Raw genomic sequence first — 19,464 nt, 5'->3', positions numbered from 1 at the left:
AACTTTGTGTGTTGGAAAATCCGATGGAAAATGTCCGATGGAGCCTACACACGGTCGGAATTTCCGACAACACACTCCGATCGGACATTTTCCATCGGAAAATCCGACCGTGTGTACGGGGCATTAGAGGCAGAGGGATGATGGGATTTGTAGTTTCACCACAGCTGGAGGGCCGAGGTTGCCTATCCTCGCAGTAGGGCGGACCCAACGAGCCAGTACAACCTTATAGGATATGGTGAGGTGGGACTAAATTAATCAATAAGCCCTCAAACTCAATAGTTATCCTGGCTCTAGAAAGTGTCCTGTAACGAGGAGTTACCTTTGCGGGTCGGAGTTTTTCTTTCTTCAACATGTACAGAATTTCCTGATCAAACTTGGTTGCCATAGTGACCAGGTGACCGTCAGCTTCCACCGCCGTGACGCCGAGGCCGAGGCCAAAGGCTAAGACCCTCGACAGGTGGCCCTAAGAAGAAAATAGAAACAAAAAGGACATTACTGGGGGGGAAGTTTTTAAATCTGCCATACAGCAGAGCAATGGTAAACAGGAGCAATGAGACAGATGTATTTATTTTAGACTCTAAGCCCCGATTCACATTAATGTGGTTTCCCTGCAACTGCGTTGCTTGTGCACAGCAGCCCACTTATTTGAATGGGCTTTTGCATCCACTGAAAATGCAGTGAAAAGGTCCCTGCACCTTTACAGAAAACATGGCCGCAGGGAACCCGCATAGTGTGGTGTGGTTTCCAGTGCGGGGGGCTGCCATTAGGATTAATCCTCCAGAGTTGCGGGTTAGACATCATAGAAATCCTGGACAGCCACACTCCAAAAATATTTGCCTTTATTCAATAAAGTGTCATCCAAAATATAGGTCACAGCAAAGTGGAACAAGACTTACGCGTTTCGCACTACAGAGTGCTTAGTCATAAGCTATGACTAAGCACTCTGCTACAGCATTGCCAGCACCTGGACTTCTAGACTGAAGGAGATGCCTTTTACTTTGATCTGCCCCGCCTGGCGCAGTGATACTCTCTTTCTCTCCAGAGGGTTGCGGGTACAGGTGCGGTCCTGCAGCGGCAACCACCCACACATAGTTACATAGTAGGTGAGGTTGAAAAAAAAAAGACACAAGTCCATCAAGTCCAACCTATGTGTGTGATTATGTGTCAGTATTACATTGTATATCCCTGTATGTTGCGGTCATTAAGGTGATTATCTAATAGTTTCTTGAAGCTATCAATGCTCCCCGCTGAGACCACTGCTTGTGGAAGGCAATTCCACATCCTTGCCGCTCTTACAGTAAAGAACCCTCTACGTAGTTTAAGGTTAAACCTCTTTTCTTCTCATTTTAATGAGTGGCCACGAATCTTGTTAAACTCCCTTCTGCAAAAAAGTTTTATCCCTATTGTGGGGTCACCGGTGTGGTATTTGTATGTGTGAACCTAGCATAAAGTATAACTAAAGGCAAAACTTTTTTTTTTCTTTTTAGTTTTGGACAGAATGGAGAGATTAGAACACTTGTCAGTTTTTATTGCAGTCTGTGTCATCACTGAATGTAAAAGTTTGGGGTTGTCACCAGAACAGGCACAGGAGGGGAACAATTCCAGTGAGGACACCAGTTCAGGTCACAACCAGGGATTTCCCTCTCACTTCCTGGTTTGCCTATGGGACAGGAAGTGAAAGGAAATATCCCCTATGGGACACAGATGGGAAAAAAAAAAAAGAAGAAGAAAAAAAAAAGCTTTACAGAGGTTATAAACCACCCTAACTCTAAACTGAAAAAACAAAAAATAGGATTTTAATAACAGCTTACCTATAAAATCATTTTATTGGAGTACATCACGGGACACAGAGCACCATAGTAATAACTATGTGGGTTATAGGTCGCCTTTAGGTGAATGGACACTGGTATAACCAAAAAGGAAACAGGAAGCCCCCCTCCCTATATTATAACCCCTCCCATACCGGCAGTACCTCAGTTTTTGTAGCAAAGCAATATATACGCATATCCCAAAAGAGGGGAGGGACCTCTGTGTCCCGTGATGTACTCCAAGAAAAGGATTTGACAGGTAAGCTGTTATAAAAATCCTATATTTTTTTTATCGTACATCACGGGACACAAAGCACCATAGTAATGACTATGTGGGATGTCCCAAAGCAATGCCACCTGAGGGGAGGGAGACACAAAGCAAATAGCCGCCGCCAGGCGTGAGGACCTATACTGCTGCCTGCAGCACACTGCGCCCGAAGGCGGTGTCCTCCTGCCATCTTACATCCATTTGATAAATTCTTGTGAATGTATGTACTGACGACCAGGTAGTGGCCTTGCAAATCTGAGCCACAGAGGCTTCGTGATGCACTGCCCATGAAGCACTGACTGCCCTGGTGGAGTGCGCTTTAATCTGAAAGAGAGGAACCCTTCTTTTCAGGCCATAAGCCTGACTAATCACCTGACAAATCCACTTAGCAACAGAAGATTTCGATGCTGCCTGACCCTCTCTAGGGCCTTCCGGCAACACAAGCAAAACATCAGGTTTTCCGTATCTGAGCAGTCGCTTTCAGATAGGCCTTAACTGCTTTCACTATATCAAGAGAGTGTAATAATTTCTCTTCTGCAGAACGAGGTTCTGGGAAAAGGGAAGGTAAGGAAACCTCTTGATTCAGATGAAAACCTTTGACAAAAAGTTTGGGTGCGGACCCAGCACCACCTTATCCTTGTGAATGATTAAGTATGGCTCTTTACAGGAGAAAGCAGCCAATTCTGATACTCTTCTTGCAGAGGTTATCGCAACTAGGAATACCAATTTCCTTGTCAAAAGGATCAAAGGAATATTCCGTTCAAAGGTTCAAAGGGTTGTCTTTGCAACACCGACAAAACCAAATTAAAATCCCATGGGCACAAGGGTATTCTTAACTGGCGGAGTTATCAGAGTTACCCCTTGTATGAATGCCCGGACTAAAGAATGCGAAGCAAGCGCCTTTGGAAAAACACTGCCAAAGCCAAAATCTGACCCTTGATTGTACTCAAGGCAAGCTTCATTTCTACTCCTAATTGTAGAAAGGCCAGAATTCTTCCTATGACATACTTACAAGGATGCCAACCCTTGGTTTCACACCAAGTGATTTAGGCCTTCCAGACCCTGTAATAAATGGTCCTGGATGCTGGCTTTCTGGCATTAATCAGGGTGGTTACTACTGATCCTGAAAGTCCCTTATTTTTTTAGAATGTGGGCTTCAATAGCCACACCGTTAAATTTAGCGTTTGTAAGGCAGGTCCGGACGAGGTGGAAGAGTGAAAGACTCCCCTACTGCCATTCTCAAGGATCCCTGCATACCAGGGTCTTCTGGGCCAAGCCTGGGCCACTAGAATTACCGGCTTCCCTTCTTCCCTGATCCTGTGAAGCAGCCGTGGTAGCAGCTGAACTGGAGGGAATACATAAATCAGTGAAAACTGGTTTCACAGGGTCACTAATGCATCTACTCCGAGTGCAAGTGGATCCCTTGTTCGCGCCACAATATTGTCCAACTTCTTGTTGAACCTGGACGCCAATAGATCTACGTCCAGCGTACCCCATCTTTGGCATATGGCCAAAAAGACATCGGAATGTAGAGCCCATTCCCCCAGCAACAACTGTTGACGGCTCAGAAAATCTGCCTGCTAATCTTTCCATTCCTGAAATGTAAACTGTAGATAGGCAAGGAACATGTTTCTCTGCCCAAGACAGAATACGGTCCACCTCCCTTTGGGCTGCATGGCTTCTGGTGCCCCCTTGGTCATTGATATAGGCCACTGCTGTGGCATTGTCGGATTGTATCCTGACAGGAGCATTCCGCAACCTGTACGTCCAGGCTATTATAGCCAGACGTACTGCCCAAATCTCTAGGATATTCATGGGCAAGGTCTTCTCAGACTCTGACCACTTCCCTTGAGCAGTGGTCTCTTCTAGAGCTGCTCCCCTGGCATCCGTTGTTACTACTGGCATCCGTTGTTACTACTTTCCAGGAAACTGGAATGAAGGATTTCCCCTTCTGTAAATTCCTGGTTATCAACCACTAGTTGAGACTCTGGGGTACCTTTGGAGCCAGATTCATTGGATAATCCAAGGCTTGGATCCGTTTGTTCCAAACAGACAGAATACTGTGTTGCAACAGTCTTGAATGAAACTGGGCATAGGGAACCGCTTCGAAACAAGCTACCATCTTCCCTAGTAATCTCATGCAAAGGCGAATGGAAGGACCCTTCTTTGCCTTGACTGCCTGGACCAGCTCTCTTAGAGCGTTGACCTTTGCCTGAGGCAAGAACACCCTTTCCTGGGTTGTGTCTATGACCAGGACCATGCAGCCCTCTTACTGGCTGCAAGGATGATTTCTCTAGATTGAGAATCCAACCCAGGTGTCTCAGATAACTGACTGTTCTGGACACCCCCTGATTTAACCCTGTTATTGACTGATCTACCAGTAGCAGGTCGTCTAGGTATGCTTTAAGTGCTATACCCTGGCCCCTTAGTCTTGTTAGTACTGGGGCTAACACTTTTGTAAATAGTCGAGGAGCGGTGGCTAACCCGAAAGGCAAGGCCACAAACTGAAAGTGGCGCTGCTCTACCGCAAACTGCAGAAACGTCTGGTGAGCGGAAAATATTGGCACATGTAGATACGCATCCTTGATATTTATGGATGCTAGAACCTCTCCTCCCCGTAGGGTGGAAACAACTGACCGAATCTACTCCATTCGAAAGGAGCGGATGTTTAGGAAGCGATTCAGATTCCTGAGATCTAGAAGGGATCTGAAATCTCCATTTGGTTTGGGTACCTTAAAGAAATTTGAATAAAACCCCAAGTCCCTCTCTTTTGAGGGAACCTTTATTATTACTCCCTGACACAGTAATCGGTCCAGTGCCAGAAATAAGGATTTTTTCTTTACTGGGTCCTTGGGAACGTTTGATCTTAGAAAACACCATGGTGGAAACTCTAGTTTGTAGCCTAGGGCTACTACAGAGAGGACCCACTTGTCCTGGATCTCCTCTTGCCAAGTTTCTGAAAACCACTGCAGTCTTCACCCCACTTGATCGAGCAGGGGCGTCCCTTCACAAGGAAGCCTTGGGACTCTGCTTTGTGTTCTTCTGACTCCAGGGCTTTTTGTAGCCCTGTGTCTGGTTATGAGGCTTACCCTTTGCCCCTGACAGTGGAGGCCTTCGAGACTGCCTGGAAGCTGTTGCCCCAGACATCTGAGGAGAAGGTTTAAAAGAAGGCCGTCTATTCTTTTTCTTAACCGGCAGAAGGGTACTTTTACCCCCCCGAAATCTTTTGGATATACTTATCCAAATCTTCCCCAAACAACCTTTCTCCATGAAATGTAAACCTAGCCAAGAGCTTCTTGCATGGTAACTCGGCTGACTAGTTCTTTAGCCACAGAATCCTGCGCATATGTATCAGCATGAGGCGAGATGCCTGATGGATAGAATCCTTGATAGCGTCCACTGCAAAGTATAGGGCCCTAGGTTGCTCAGCTAAACTTTGGGCCTCATCAGCTTGAGCAGGAACTCTTTTAATAACCTGCTTAAGTTCATCCCGAAGGGATTGACAAATGCCTATTGCTGCCACTGCAGGTTGTACTACCGCACCAGCTACAGGAAATGAGGCTTTAAGTAGAGATTCCAACTTTTTATCAGCTGGATCACTAAATACTTGTACATTGTCCACTGGACAAGTTAAACTCCTGTTCACAGAGGAGATAGCCGCATCTACCGCTGGCAAATCCCATCTCTTTGAGAACCTTTTCTCCATAGGGTAAAGAACTGAAAACTTCTTAGGAGGAGAAAACTGCTTCTCTGGGTGATCCCAATCAGCACAAATCAGTTGCTCCAGTAACGGGTGCATAGGGAAAGCATGAGAACCCTGTGGGGGTTTTAGCGAACCCAAGGAGGAGAAGGAAACATCCTCCACCTCTGTAGGAGGCAACTTATAGCCAGAACGAACCAAGTCCATAAGGGATTGGATTAGCAATTTCTGAGATTGCGAAGTTGAGAAATGTTGTTCAGACGCTGAATCCTCAGAAGAGGAGTCACCTGAACCTCCTTCCCTCAAAAGGTACCCTATATCATCTGCCCATTGCGCAATGCTAAGTAAAACGTACCCCTTGAAAATGCCTGTATCCACACACCCATACAGCTTACATGCCACTTGTGTGCTCAGTGTCCCTTCGTCAGCCAACCAGACACTTGCAGTGTAAAAATCTTTTAAGCCAGTGAGCCTTGCGCCTGTGCCGTGTCTCACGTGCACGCTGCTCCACGTGCACACCGGCGGCGTCTAAGCCATGCCCCCCCCTTTTTTTTTTTCAAAAGAGCATTCCCTTTCCCGTGCTCTGTGCAGGAATAGCCTGCCCTGTAATGAGGGCGGCTCAGGGGGGGGCGTCAGGGGACCGGGGCAGGTTTGGTCTCAGCAGGGGGGAGCCTAAGCTCCTGAAACGGTGGATGGTCCCCCCAAGACCCTACTGATGGCTGACAGGGCTGAGCAACAACTGAGCAACAACCCAGGGGAAGCATGGAATGTTGGAAGCCAGGTATGTTGCTTTTACACCCTCTAGTGTCAAAAACACAGACAAGGCATCGCATACTCATATCAGAAAGACCAAAGTGAATCATATATATATACATTCTTTGTAATCTTTCTAACTTACCTGATCCTGCCGCAGGACTGCTGGAATTTATCACAGACAGATCCAGCCTCCACCCCATCACGGCGGGCCGTGTCATGCCAGACCTTCAAGGACCGGGTTCCCCTTTGACAGGTGCACTCCCTTGGACCTGTACAGCACCCTGCCGGAGAACTCTTTGGTTGTATAAACATGACCAAGTTGCTGGGTCCCAGGGTCCAGCTCTCAAAGGGAAGCATTACAGGCAAAAACCTTGTTTTTTCTTCCACGAGGCCCGGGTACCATCCATTTTGGCTTTCAAGCACCTTGGATGGATCCGTTTGCACAGCTCCTTGATCCCGTCAGGGATTGCTTAGCGGAGCTCTCTTAGCACTTCATCAACCGTGACCAACACCTCAGACACTGGCGAAAAAACTGGGGTACTCCCGGTATGGGAGGGGTTATATAGGGAGGGGGACTTCCCGTTTCCTTTTTGGTTATACCAGTATCCATTCACCTAAAGGTGGCCTATAACCCACATAGTTATTACTATGGTGCTCTGTGTCCCGTGATGTAGGATAAAGAAATTGATCTAATACCGAACTGGAGCCAGACAGCAGAAACAAAAAAAAAAAAACTGATGGGGTTCTCATCTTTCCTTAATCTAGTTAGTTTTTGGTTAGCCAAACATTAACTTTGCGCCAGTGATGATCCTATCTGCAGAGGGAACTGTGCTTGGAAGGTCTCACACCACAACAATGCCACAAATCTATAGAGCCATCTGGGGGTGACAGGTTTACAATACCTGACCAGAGCCGACATCCACCACATCCTCACAGCTCGTGGAGTCACAAAGTTTTTTCACCAGCTGTAAATGAGAATAAAATGTTAGGCCTGATAAAGAGGTGCCTGTCTGGTGCTGTGTAAAGACAGGGTGTTCTCAGGAGACAAGTATATACTAAAAAGGTATATGGAGGTACCGTGTACAGTATCTCACAAAAGTGAGTACACCCCCTCACATTTTTGTAAATATTTTATTCTATCTTTTCATGTCACAACACTGAAGAAATGACACTTTGCTACAATGTATGTATGCATGACAGGTCCTGGAGAGATGTGGGGTCAATAAGACAAATCACATCTCTCCTCCAGGCTGGAAAGCATGAGAGAGAAAAAAAAAAAAAAAAAAAAAAAAAAAAAAAGGATCTCAGGCTTTTCAGCCAAGTACACAGCAGTATGTAGTTAATTAATATAATGCATTTAAATGACCATGAATTTATTGTTGGCCATTATCAGCACCTTTAGCGCAAGAAACGCTAAAAAAATTAAATTCTATGTACATCTTCACACGGGTCCATTGCGCTTCCGTTGTGGTTTTAAAAATCTTGCTGCCTTTTTGGTCCTTAAAAAAAAAAAAAAAAAAAAAAAACGCACCTCCCCGCTGAAATGCATTGAAAACACAGCAAGAACGCATCAATAATGCACCCATGTTATGTTTTTGATGCGGTTTTTGAGCCATATGACCTATGAAAAACAGACCATAAGCACAGTAAAATTGATGCGAATTCACGGTAAAATCGAGTGCGTTTTCGGTGCCATTATGGCCACCCTTTTCTCTTATCGGCAATACTCTGATAACACCATTTTCAGCCGATATGTTTCAGTGGCCGAAATTTCGGTGCATCTCTACTGTCAGGCATCTTGGATTTCTAGCTGGATTCAACAGGTTTTTTTTTTTTTTTTGCAATTGTTAAACAGATATGCAGTAATAAAATGCATCCAAAAATGTATTAACAGAACAAATAGGAGCAAATTCATTCTTAGGCTTTCCTCCCCCTTTTTTTATTTTATTTTTTTAATGCCTGCGGGTGCTTTTTTTTCTGATGGCGTTTTGGATTGTTTGTTTTCTTCATTGTCGTTCTTTATATATGTGCCGAATACTTTATTATTATACTGTGCAATAATTATATATGGTTTACTCACCAGTTAAATATATTATGTGAATCTCAAGTGGATCCTGAAGACGCCCCAATTTGGGCGAAACGCGTCGATCCCCACCACCTTCCTGGGCTCTGTCGATTGTATGACAAATGTGGCAGCACTGTATACATATTTTTTTTAGAATGTTCTCTTATATCTTTATCTATGGAATAATAATTTTCGCTTTTTAAAAAATATTTCTATTTCATTCACTACGGTTTGTGGCACCTTAGACAAAATCCCCTATACTCCTCTGTCTCCCCTTTTCTGGGAAACTCAGGGATACCCTATGCTGCTTTAAATATTGACCCTTGTTTGATTTGCACAAGTTCTCCCACCCAACCTCTTTATCATTCTTAGGCTTTACATACACTCGAAGAGGTCTATTTATAAAATGTTTTCACACGAGATTCACACAATGTGCACTCAAGATTCAAGCAATTTTCTAAATTGGATTCAATTGGACAAACGTGTGAATCCTGGGTAGAAGTTGTGTGAAATTATATATATATATATATATATATATATATATATATATATATATATATATATATATATATATATATATACATACATACACACACATATACACACTGACCCCCTTAGCCCTTGTTCACATTTGAGCGACTTGTCATGCAATTTGGCAGGTCAAAAAAAATAAATAAAAAATAAAAAAATCGCACAATAAGCTGCACCTTATTGCCGGCAATCGCACTGTTCAAATCGGTGTGCATCGATTTCAAAAAGCAGTTCTTCCACTACTTTTGGCGATATATGGATGTCTTCCAAGTTGCACCCCGAAGCCACACTGAGATGCGGCTTTGATTCTGTGTGGTTCCAGATGAACTCGCAGGATTTCAAAGCCGCAGTCAATGTGAATGAGGGCCAAGTGTTCTTTACTAGAAAACAGAGTAAGCCTAACGGATAAAGCAATGCAGAAAAAAAGTGAAAAAAAAAATGCAAACAAAAAATGTGAACAGGCAAGATTTTTATCGCAGGCGTGACATATTGGCGTTTATTTACTAAAGGCAAATACATTGGGCACTTTGCAAGTGCAGTTGCTGCAGAGTAAACAAGGTGAAGTATCACTTTGTAAAAAAATACCCAATCACATGCAAGGGGGGAAAAACCCCCTAAAAAACAGCATTTTTTTTTTGCTTGCATATGATTGGATGATGTTAGTTAGCAGAGCCTCCCCTCATTTACTAAGCTCTGGAGCATGTGGACTTGCAAAGTGCACAGTCTATTTGCCTTCAGTAAATCAACCCAGCTATGTTTCTTCTGCATTAAAGTGATCTTAAAAAAAAAAAAAAAAAAAAAAAGAAAAAAGACCTCCCGCCCGCCGTATAGTTAAAATGACGGCAGAGCTGGGCAGATCTTGTTCTGAGCCGTCATATGACGTCGGCCAGCCTTGCCACGATCAGGCGGCAAATCACGGGCGCGCTGTGTACCTGGGACACGGAGCGACCCCGATCTCAGTAAAGACCCACGGCTCTTGACCCATGTGATCAGCTGTGTCCAATCACAGCTGATCACATGTAAAACAAGGAAGTGACGTTTATCGGCTCTCCTCGCCTCACACTCACAGAGGAGAGCCAATCCGTTGCATCTCCTCTCAGGGAAGACATGTATAGGTAATCAGGGCACTGATCATCAGTGCAGCCCCAACGGTGCCCAGTGATGCCATTCTGTGCCCATCTGTGGTGCCAACCTGTACCCATCAGTGACACCAGTTAGTGCCCATCAGTGATGCCAATTGTGTGCCCAGTGAGGCCAATCTGTGCCAATTAGTGCTGCCTTTCAGTGCCTGCCCATCAGTGCCACCTATCCGTGCCCATTTCCGCCTATCAGTGCCCAGTGCCGCCTATCAGTCTTCATCAGTGCAGCCTATCAGTGCCGCCCATCAGTGCCACCCCATCGGTGTCCTTTAGTGCCGCCTCATCAGTGCCACCTATCAGTGCTCAGTACTGCCTAACAGTGCAGCCTATCAGTGCCTCATCAGTGCTACCCCATCGGTGCCCTTCAGTGCTGCCTCACCAGCGCACATCAGTGAAGGAGAAAAATAACTTATTTACAAATCTTTGACAGAAACTAAAAAAAAAACACTTTTTTGTTTTTAAATTATTTTTGCAAAAAATAAAAAACCCAGCAGTGATTAAATACCACCAAAAGAAAGCTCTATTTGTGGGAAGAAAATGATAAAAAATGTCATATGGGTATGTTGTTAGATGACCGGACTGTATACTCTACTCAGCCAATCAAAATAATTGGGGGATCGATACCTGGAAGCCTCCAGGACATCACAGCGCAGAGTTGGTGTGTAAAGTTATGGTGAAAAGCAGAACTAAAAAAGGCACAAGATACTTACCCGAATTCCAATGGTCTGATGCCGGAAAGGAAGGAGAGAGAGGAAGAAGAAGGTAGAAGAAGAAGGAAGAAGAAGAAGAAAGAAGAAGGAAGAAGAAGAAAGAAGAAGGAAGAAGAAGGAAGAAGAAGGAAGAAGGAAGAAGAAGAAGGAAGAAGAAGAAGGAAGAAGAAGAAGGAAGAAGAAGAAGGAAGGAGGAAGAAGGAAGGAGGAAGAAGGAAGGAGGAAGAAGGAAGGAGGAAGAAGGAAGGAGGAGGGAGGAGGAGGAAGGTGGAGGAAGGTGGAGGAAGGTGGAGGAAGGTGGAGGAAGGAGGAGGGAGGAGGAAGGAGCAGGAAGGAGGAGGAAGGAGGAGGAAGGAGGAGGGAGGAAGGAGGAGGGAGGAGGAAGGAGCAGGAAGGAGGATCAGTGAGAAATAAATTCTGAATGTCGGCTATTGCTGCAATTATACTGATGGAATAAGCCCAGAAATCAGACTTTAAAGATTGACAGTGGTTGTAAAGGTAAAATGATTTATTTATTTTTTTTTACCTTAAAAGCGGAGCTCCACCCAAAAGGGGAAGCTCTGCTTGACTGCATCCTCCCCCTCTCCGCTGCAACATTGGCACCTTTTGGGGTGGGGGGGAGCAGGTACCTGGTTTTGACAGATACCCGCTCCCTCTTCCAGCTGAGTTTGACTTGGAACTCAGCCAGAAGTTCGGGCCCCCTCCTCCTTCCCCCGCAGCCGGCTTATTCACAGAGTGCAGTGTGCTTCGTGCATGTGCAGTAGGGAAGCCGCTGTGAAGCCGCAAAGGCTCCACTTCCAGTTTCCCAAAGGGAAGATGGCGACGGCAGCAGCTGATTGACAAATCGGCTGGGGTGAGGACATCGTGGGATCCCTGGACAGGTAAATGTCCTAATATTAAAAGTCAGCAGCTACAGTATTTGCAGCTGCTGACTTTTAATATTTTTCTGAAGGAGCCGGGAGCTGTGTGTCTGAATAGGGGATCGAGCACACTCAAGTTCCACCATAGGAAGTGGCTTCCTATGGTGGGCACTCGGCCGGGGGGGGGGGGAGCCAGGAGCGCTGGCAGGGGACCCCAGAAGAAGAAGAGGAGGCCTGGGGTTTCTCTGTGCAAAACCAATGCACAGAACAGACAAGTATAACATGTTTGTTATTTTGATAAAATTAAAAAAAAAAATCTAAAGCTTTACAATCACTTTATCAATCTTTACAGGTTCTTACTTTGCCAAGCTGCCGGATTTCGTGCTGCTTCTTCGGCTTGACATGTTTACGGAACAAAGGATCCAGCCGGGAGCTCTGGCAGTGGTTATGCTGGAATTCAGCAGGCCTTTTCTGGTGCCCGCTGATCTTTTCATAGCGAGGGGTCCTTTGAAAAGCCAAGGAGTGCGCTGTGACTTTCAGAGCGAGAAGGCTGAGGGGCCACACCGAGCTGTAACTGTACAGAAGCAGAAATGGAAATAAGAGCCATCAGTATTCTTGTCTAGAAAATTACTTAGAACCCCCCCAACATTATATATATATATTTAGCAGACACCCTAGAGAATAAAATGGCGATTTTTGCAATATTTTATGTCACTGTATTTGCGCAGTGGTTTTTCAAACGCAATTTTTTGGGGAAAAAATACACTTTAATGAATTATAAGAAAAAAAAAAAAAAAAACACAATATATACCCTGATTTTTTTGTATAATGTGAAAAATGATGTTACGCCGAGTAAATAGATACCCAACATGTTATGCTTTAAAATTGCGCACACTCGTGGAATGACGACAAACTACGGTACTTAAAAATCTCCATAGGCGATCCTTTAAAATATTTTTTTACAAGTTACCTTTTTAGAGTTACAGAGGAGGTCTAGCCTTAGAATTTTTGCTTTCGCTCGAACGATTGTGGCGCTACCTCACATGTGTTTGAACACCGTTTACATATGCGGGAGTGACTTACGTATGCGTTTGCTTCTGCGCGGAGGTATGGGGCACTTTACATTTTTTTTTTTTTATTAATTTTTTTTTTTTTTTTTTACACTGTCCCTTTATTTATTATTTTTTTAGATTACTTCTATTCCTATTACAAGGAATGTAAAAATCCTTTGTAATAGAAAATAAGGACGGCAGGTCCTCTTTATTGAGAAATCTCAAAAAAAGACCCCAAATCTCTCATTTACCTTCAAAAGCATTTTAACGTTTAAAAAAAAAAAAAAAAATCTGTTTTGGCCCAAGAACCAGAAGAGACATTAGAGATCGCTCCGGTCCACTAAGGGCATATAGAGGAGTGGCGGCCATCTTGCCCTCATTCCTGCCCAGCAAACGGGCGCATCCGATCGCTTCTGGGCTTTACCGACGGCTCCAGCAAGCCCAGAAAAGACTGAATCTGCCCTCGGGGCCACTTTTATCCGATGTCAAATCGTCCATAGTAAAAAAAAAACGATACCGGGGGTTAAGGCAGCTGCTGCCATAACTTCGGTATTTAATGTCGAAGTAATGAGGTATTTTTTTTACCATGGGCCGGTCGGTAAATGGTTATTTACACAGACATCGGAATCATGATGGCAGCTGCATTATATAAAATGTCATGTCTGCATTATTTCAGAGCTGATCGTCTTCCCGAGTTCTATGGTGCATTAGCTAATGTGCTAGTATGGGAAATGACATCATATGCATCAATAAGCATTTTAATGCAGCCACAGCACATCATATATGCACAGAGCCGCTTCCCTGGACGCCGCAACGCATGCCAATGCAGCACAGCAACATCCAATCCAAGTGTAAACATTTACTTCAATGTTACTAATCCCTCCATGTCAATCAATACCCACCTATTACAGCAGACAGGATCGCTTACACCGAGTGCTTCCTGTTCACAGCCTTTTCACGCCTTTGTAATCACTCTTTTCGAAAATTCATTCACTGGCATTTCCATTTTTAATGGCATGATTTGCAAAATTGTAAATACATTATTTTATTTATTTTAAATTATTAAAATTAACCCCTACATGCCTATAAAAGGGAAAAAACAAATCTAAATGCCTAAGCACAATTTTGCAACTTTGACATGTGTTAGTAAATCTGTACGTATTATCACAGCCAGGGGCAGACTGACCATTCGGGCACTCGGGCACTGCCCGAGGGCCCCATGCCACTAAGGGGCCCCATCAGGGTTGCCAGCCTCAATAAAACCAGGGACAGTATGTAAAAATCTGTGTTTTTTTTTTAAATCCCAAGATTATAGCTGCCCCGCCTCTCCAGTACCTTTTCAGTGTGTGTGTGTGTGTGTATTCTGTGTGTGTATACTGTATGTATACTGTGTGTGTATATTGTGTGTCTGTGTGTGTATACTGTGTGTGTGTGTGTATACTGTGTGTGTGTGTGTGTGTGTGTGTATACTGTGTGTCTGTGTGTGTATACTGTGTGTGTATATTGTGTGTCTGTATACTGTGTGTCTGTGTGTGTATATTGTGTGTCTGTGTGTATACTGTGTGTGTGTATTCTGTGTGTGTATATTGTGTGGCTCCATAATCTATTGCCTGGGGGCCCCATAATCTCCTATTGCCCGGGGGCCCCATAATCTCCTATTGCCCGGGGGCCCCATAATCTTCTCCTATTGCCCGGGGGCCCCATAATCTTCTCCTATTGCCCGGGGGCCCCATAATCTCCTATTGCCGGGGGCCCCATGAGTTGTCAGTCCGCCCCTGATCACAGCTACTTTGTGCATCCAGGTGGATTATACTGCATTTTTTTCAGGACAAATTGGGCTTTCGTTCGATGGTAAATGGTAACAGATATGTCCAGATTTTTCTATATTTTTTTTTTTATAAAAAGGAAAACATGAAATAGTAAAAAATAAAAATAAAACAAATTTTTTTTTTTTTTTAAATTTAGCTGTATATTTCTTTCAACTACCGTATACGGTGAATAGAACCATCTGCCTTCCTATCGAAGGACTTACCCCCAATGGATTTATATTGAATGTCATCTACTACTACTTTTCAACCTCTGTTATTCATGAATTAATACAGGTTGATGATACACTTATTTTGCACATATTTGCACATTTTTGGTTGCGCATCTAATTTTATGTTATACACGTTTTTGAGCTGAATATTCCAGTTTTTTTTTCCCTTAGTTGCAGCACTGTCACATATATGTTTTTCATTATAAATTATATATATTTTTTATATATCCATTTATAATCAGCACTTTTTTTTGGGGTTAGCAGGGATTATCCACGTTACACATTTGCAGCTACCATAATCTACCACCAAAGAACAACCCAAAAATTCTCCTACTCCTGACGATCGCAGCGATACCACATATGTGTGTGTTAGTTGGTGTTTGTACCCGAAGTACAGCCCAAAATCAATAGTGCGCATTTTCTTTTTAATTTTTATCCTACCTAATATATTAGGTTATTGCGTTCGCATTTGCGCATAAGGACAGGAGTGCTTAAATTTTTTTTTGTATTATTATTTATATTTTACATTTTTTTTTAAATTTTTGGATTAAACTTTATTGCTATCACAAGGGATGAACAACCTCCCTTTTGACAGCATGGGCCATGACAGGTCCTCTGTATGGAGAGATCTGGGGTCTACTAGACCCCAGATCTCTCCTCTGGCCTCCAATGCAGTTGATCAGACACAGATCGGTCTGATCGTCTGCATTCAAAGAGGCGGAACCCGGAAGGGACGACAGACTTGTCGCTCCCAGTTTCTGGGGTCACAAAGAGAGGGGGACAATGCCAGTTCCTCTCTCTCCGTTCCGTGCAGCCCATCCCCACTGGCCACATCACTCCTGGGCTCTGTGATAGGATGGTAGAACCTGGAAAAGGTGGCGGCTGATTCAGCCACTCAAATCACTTCTGTTAGAAATGGAATTTTTCAGCCGTCGATTCCCTAGCGGGATGATGCCTGCAGGTGCAAGCATCATCCCTACTAACTGCATAACTACTTCAACCCGAGGACGTCCTATGGGCGGGAAGTAAAGACAAAAACGTCTTTAAAGAGGAGGTCCAGCCCCCCCCCCACCAAAAAATTAAAGTCAGCAGCTACAAGTACTTTCTGTAGCTGCTGACTTTTAATATTAGGACACTTACCTGTCCAGGGATCCCATGATGTCAGCACCCCAGCCGATTTGCCGATTGGCTCTCGGGTGCTGCCGCCACCGTTTGTGGTGCGGGAAACCAGCAGTGAAGCCTTTTGGCTTCTCAGCCGGTTCCCTACTGCGCAGGCGCGAAGCGTGCTGTGCTTTCTAACTAGCCCAGCTGCGGAAGAAGGAGGGTTGAAATTCCGGGGGGACCTCGCCGCAGCCAGTGTGGCAAAGGGGGGGGGGGCTCCGCTTTAACTACTAAAAAGTCAGCCAGCGCCCTAATGGGTTTTACACTCAGGAGTGCTGAATCATAAGGCTATCCCATTCTGCGCCCACCTTCTTACATTGCCTGAGCCTGACCAATAGGAAACACATATTTATTGGGCACCTTTTAAAATAAACTCATTTCAATAGCTACACCAATACACTAATAGATACTTTTGTTAGACTGTATCACCATAACATATTTTGTAATACGTTTGTATCCCAAATATCTGCATATATCAGATAATGGCAAATGCAAACGGTGACATCTAGTGGCAGGAAGAGAATATTGCACTACATTATCTTGTTATTGAAATTCAACCTCAGGGAACATATAAAAGGCATTGATGCTGAACCTTGGCACCCCAGATGTTTTGTGACTACATTTCCCATAATGCTCAACTACACTGCAGAGTGCATGAGCATCATGGGAAATTGAGTTCAAAAACATCTGGGGGTGCCAAGGTTTGCCATCACTGATATAAGGCCTCACGCACACTTGGCGTTTAGCACCGTTGCATGAGGCTCCAAAGTTTAGCTGCTGGCAGAGGACACATGTGCATCGTCCAGCTCTGCTATTGGCAGCCTGTCACAGTCTGTGAGAGGCTGACAACTATTGGACAGAGCTGCAGGTCTCAGAGCAGCGCCCAGAGACAAATGCTTGGAGTGCAAGCAGCCTGCTTTCCCAGCATTGGTCCCCTGGGGTGCACAATGCCCTAAAGGGAAGTACCTCTAGGGGCGATCTCATTCCCATCCAGTCCCTGCAACTGTCAGCCTTTCATAGAGTGTGACAGGCTTTCAGGACGGGACTGGACGGTGCACCTGCCAGCAGGTAAACGTCGGAGCCTCGTGCAGCCGTGCAAAACGCCCAATGTGCATGAAGCCTTATATGTTCCTTGAGGTTGATTGGACGGTGCCCTAAACATCGGAGCCTCATGTACCGGTGCTAAACGCCCACTGTGCATGAGGCCTAAACCTCCTTGTAAAGGATCTGCGGGGAGAAATAAGTGAACCAAGACGCATCCCATGCATGTCTTGTGCCTTCAAGTGCCGCAACCAGTTTTATGGACCTTTCTTGGTTTCATTCACAATTTTGCAGCCAGGCACGGCTGGGGTCTGAGCTGCAGATGGACTGAGGCCACACCTCCCTGGCAGCAGCAGGTCGCTCATTCTCGATGACTGGACCAATGCTGATGCAAAGATTCTGGAGAAATTATAAATACTGGGGACCGGATTTCTACACATATTTTCTTGGAAATGTACAGTTTGGGTTCCATTTATGTTGTGGCAAGATCTTTAAACTCTTGGCACCCACATGTGTGGCGGCAAAGAGGGTGGGCTTTAATGCATGCCGCACATACGTCTCCATGGATGGCAGGAGGATTCTGTGCTGAAAGCCCGCTCAGTGCACGCTCCCGGCACAGTAACCAAACTGTCAAAAGACGACTCCCAGGCCCTAGTAATGATTGGGAACCAGCGAGACCGGCTCCTGAGCACTGCAACAGCCAATCACATGATGGGGCAGATCTTCTCGCTCCCCACCCTTAAAGTGATATTAAAGTCTTGGTTTATTTTTCATTTAAAAATAACAAATATGTTATACTTACCTGCTCTGTAATGGTTTTGCACAGAGCAGCCCTGATCCTCCTCTTCTCGGGCTCCTTGCCCCTCCCTTCTGCCGTGTGCCCCCACAGCAAGCAGCTTGCTATGGGGGCACCCAAGCCGAGCCACTGCTCTCTGTGTCCATTCAGACACGGATCTGTGTCTCTGCCCCGCCCCCTCCCTCTCCTCATTGGCTCACTGACGTTGATTGATGACAGCGGGAGCCAATGGTGCCCCGCTGCTGTCTCAGCCAATGAGGAGGGAGAGACTCCCAAGAGAGACAGCCAAGACTCTCTTGCAACTTCGCTGGATCGAGATGGGGATCAGGTAAGTATTAGTAAGTATTCTGCTGCACACAGAAGGTTTTGTTATCCTAATGCATAGAACGCATTAGGATAAATTAAAAAAAAAATTTAAAAAAAAACCTTCTAACTTTACAATCCCTTTAATAGCCTAGAGAAATAGATGCCAGTGCTGGATGGGAAGGGGGAAAGAAAGAAACCAAAAATTCACTTACCGGACTTCTGCTGAGTTTCCATTAGACAGAAGCTGATCGGCCAGCTGTGGAGCAGGCAGGTCTGACAACACGACCCTCCACGATTCCGGGAGAGACTCCCATAGGTTGTCAGTGAAAAACTCCTGGAATGGGGGAGGAGGAGGAAAATGTGTTAATGATTAGTTAAGTATCAACGTATTAACTAAAATAATAATATTAACTATCACAACAATAATATTTTATATATATATATATATATATATATATATATATATATATATATATATATATATATATATATATATATATATATATATATCCCCCAGCTCTTTCTTCAAGCAACATTGTTGTACGTTCCCCCGCATAGAATATAGACGCTGTACTGACATGATATATACTATAGCACAGCATCTGTAGTATGGTCCAGTCTTAGGAAACAAAAGCAAACAAATAGATAATGAGTGCTTGGGCCTAACCTTCTCTATAACCCTCACACTAACACTCCATGTAACTAATTGTAAAGGTTTTTTTTTTTTTTTTTTTTTAACCGCTTCAGATCCGGGCCATTGCCAAATGACGGCAACGGATCTAAATTGCCGGGACTACGTCTATTGACGTTGTCCTGTGCACGAGCGGCCTGAGACTCGCCTGATCAGAGTAAGGGGTTGGTCCCGACCCCTTACCACATGATCAGCTGTCAGCCAATGACAGCTGATCATGTGATGTAAACAGAGCCGGTAATCGGCTATTTTTCCTCCTCGCAGATCACCGGTGGCCGTGATCGGGACATCAGTCCCAATCACGGCGATCTTCTAACACAAAGCAATAGGCAGCAGTGCTGCCTACCAGTGCCCACCAGCGTCACCCATCAGTGCCCACAGTGCCATCAATCAGCGCCACCCATCAGTGCCCACAGTGCTACCCATCAGTGCCCACAGTGCCACCCATCAGTGCCACCCATCAGCACCAACATCAGTGCCACCCATCAGCACCCACATCAGTGCAACCTATCAGTGCCCATTAGTGTCACCTACTAGTGCCC

At 44.7% G+C, this 19,464-nt stretch overlaps 1 protein-coding gene across 1 annotated transcript in view; it reads right to left on the bottom strand.

Annotated features, from left to right (window-relative positions):
• The window catches only part of METTL25B (methyltransferase like 25B), a gene marked incomplete in the record, with an annotated part of 43,464 nt that overhangs the window by 9,010 nt on the left and 14,990 nt on the right, over positions 1–19,464 (bottom strand). The window contains 4 exon segments of the mRNA XM_073632429.1: positions 320–463; positions 7,435–7,497; positions 12,198–12,411; positions 18,444–18,565. Of these exon segments, the coding sequence (XP_073488530.1) occupies positions 320–463; positions 7,435–7,497; positions 12,198–12,411; positions 18,444–18,565 (543 nt within the window).

The sequence above is a fragment of the Aquarana catesbeiana genome, linkage group LG05 (genome assembly GCF_042186555.1).
Source record: "Aquarana catesbeiana isolate 2022-GZ linkage group LG05, ASM4218655v1, whole genome shotgun sequence".
Lineage (NCBI taxonomy): Eukaryota > Metazoa > Chordata > Amphibia > Anura > Ranidae > Aquarana > Aquarana catesbeiana.
This window is presented reverse-complemented; position numbering and strand designations above follow the sequence as displayed.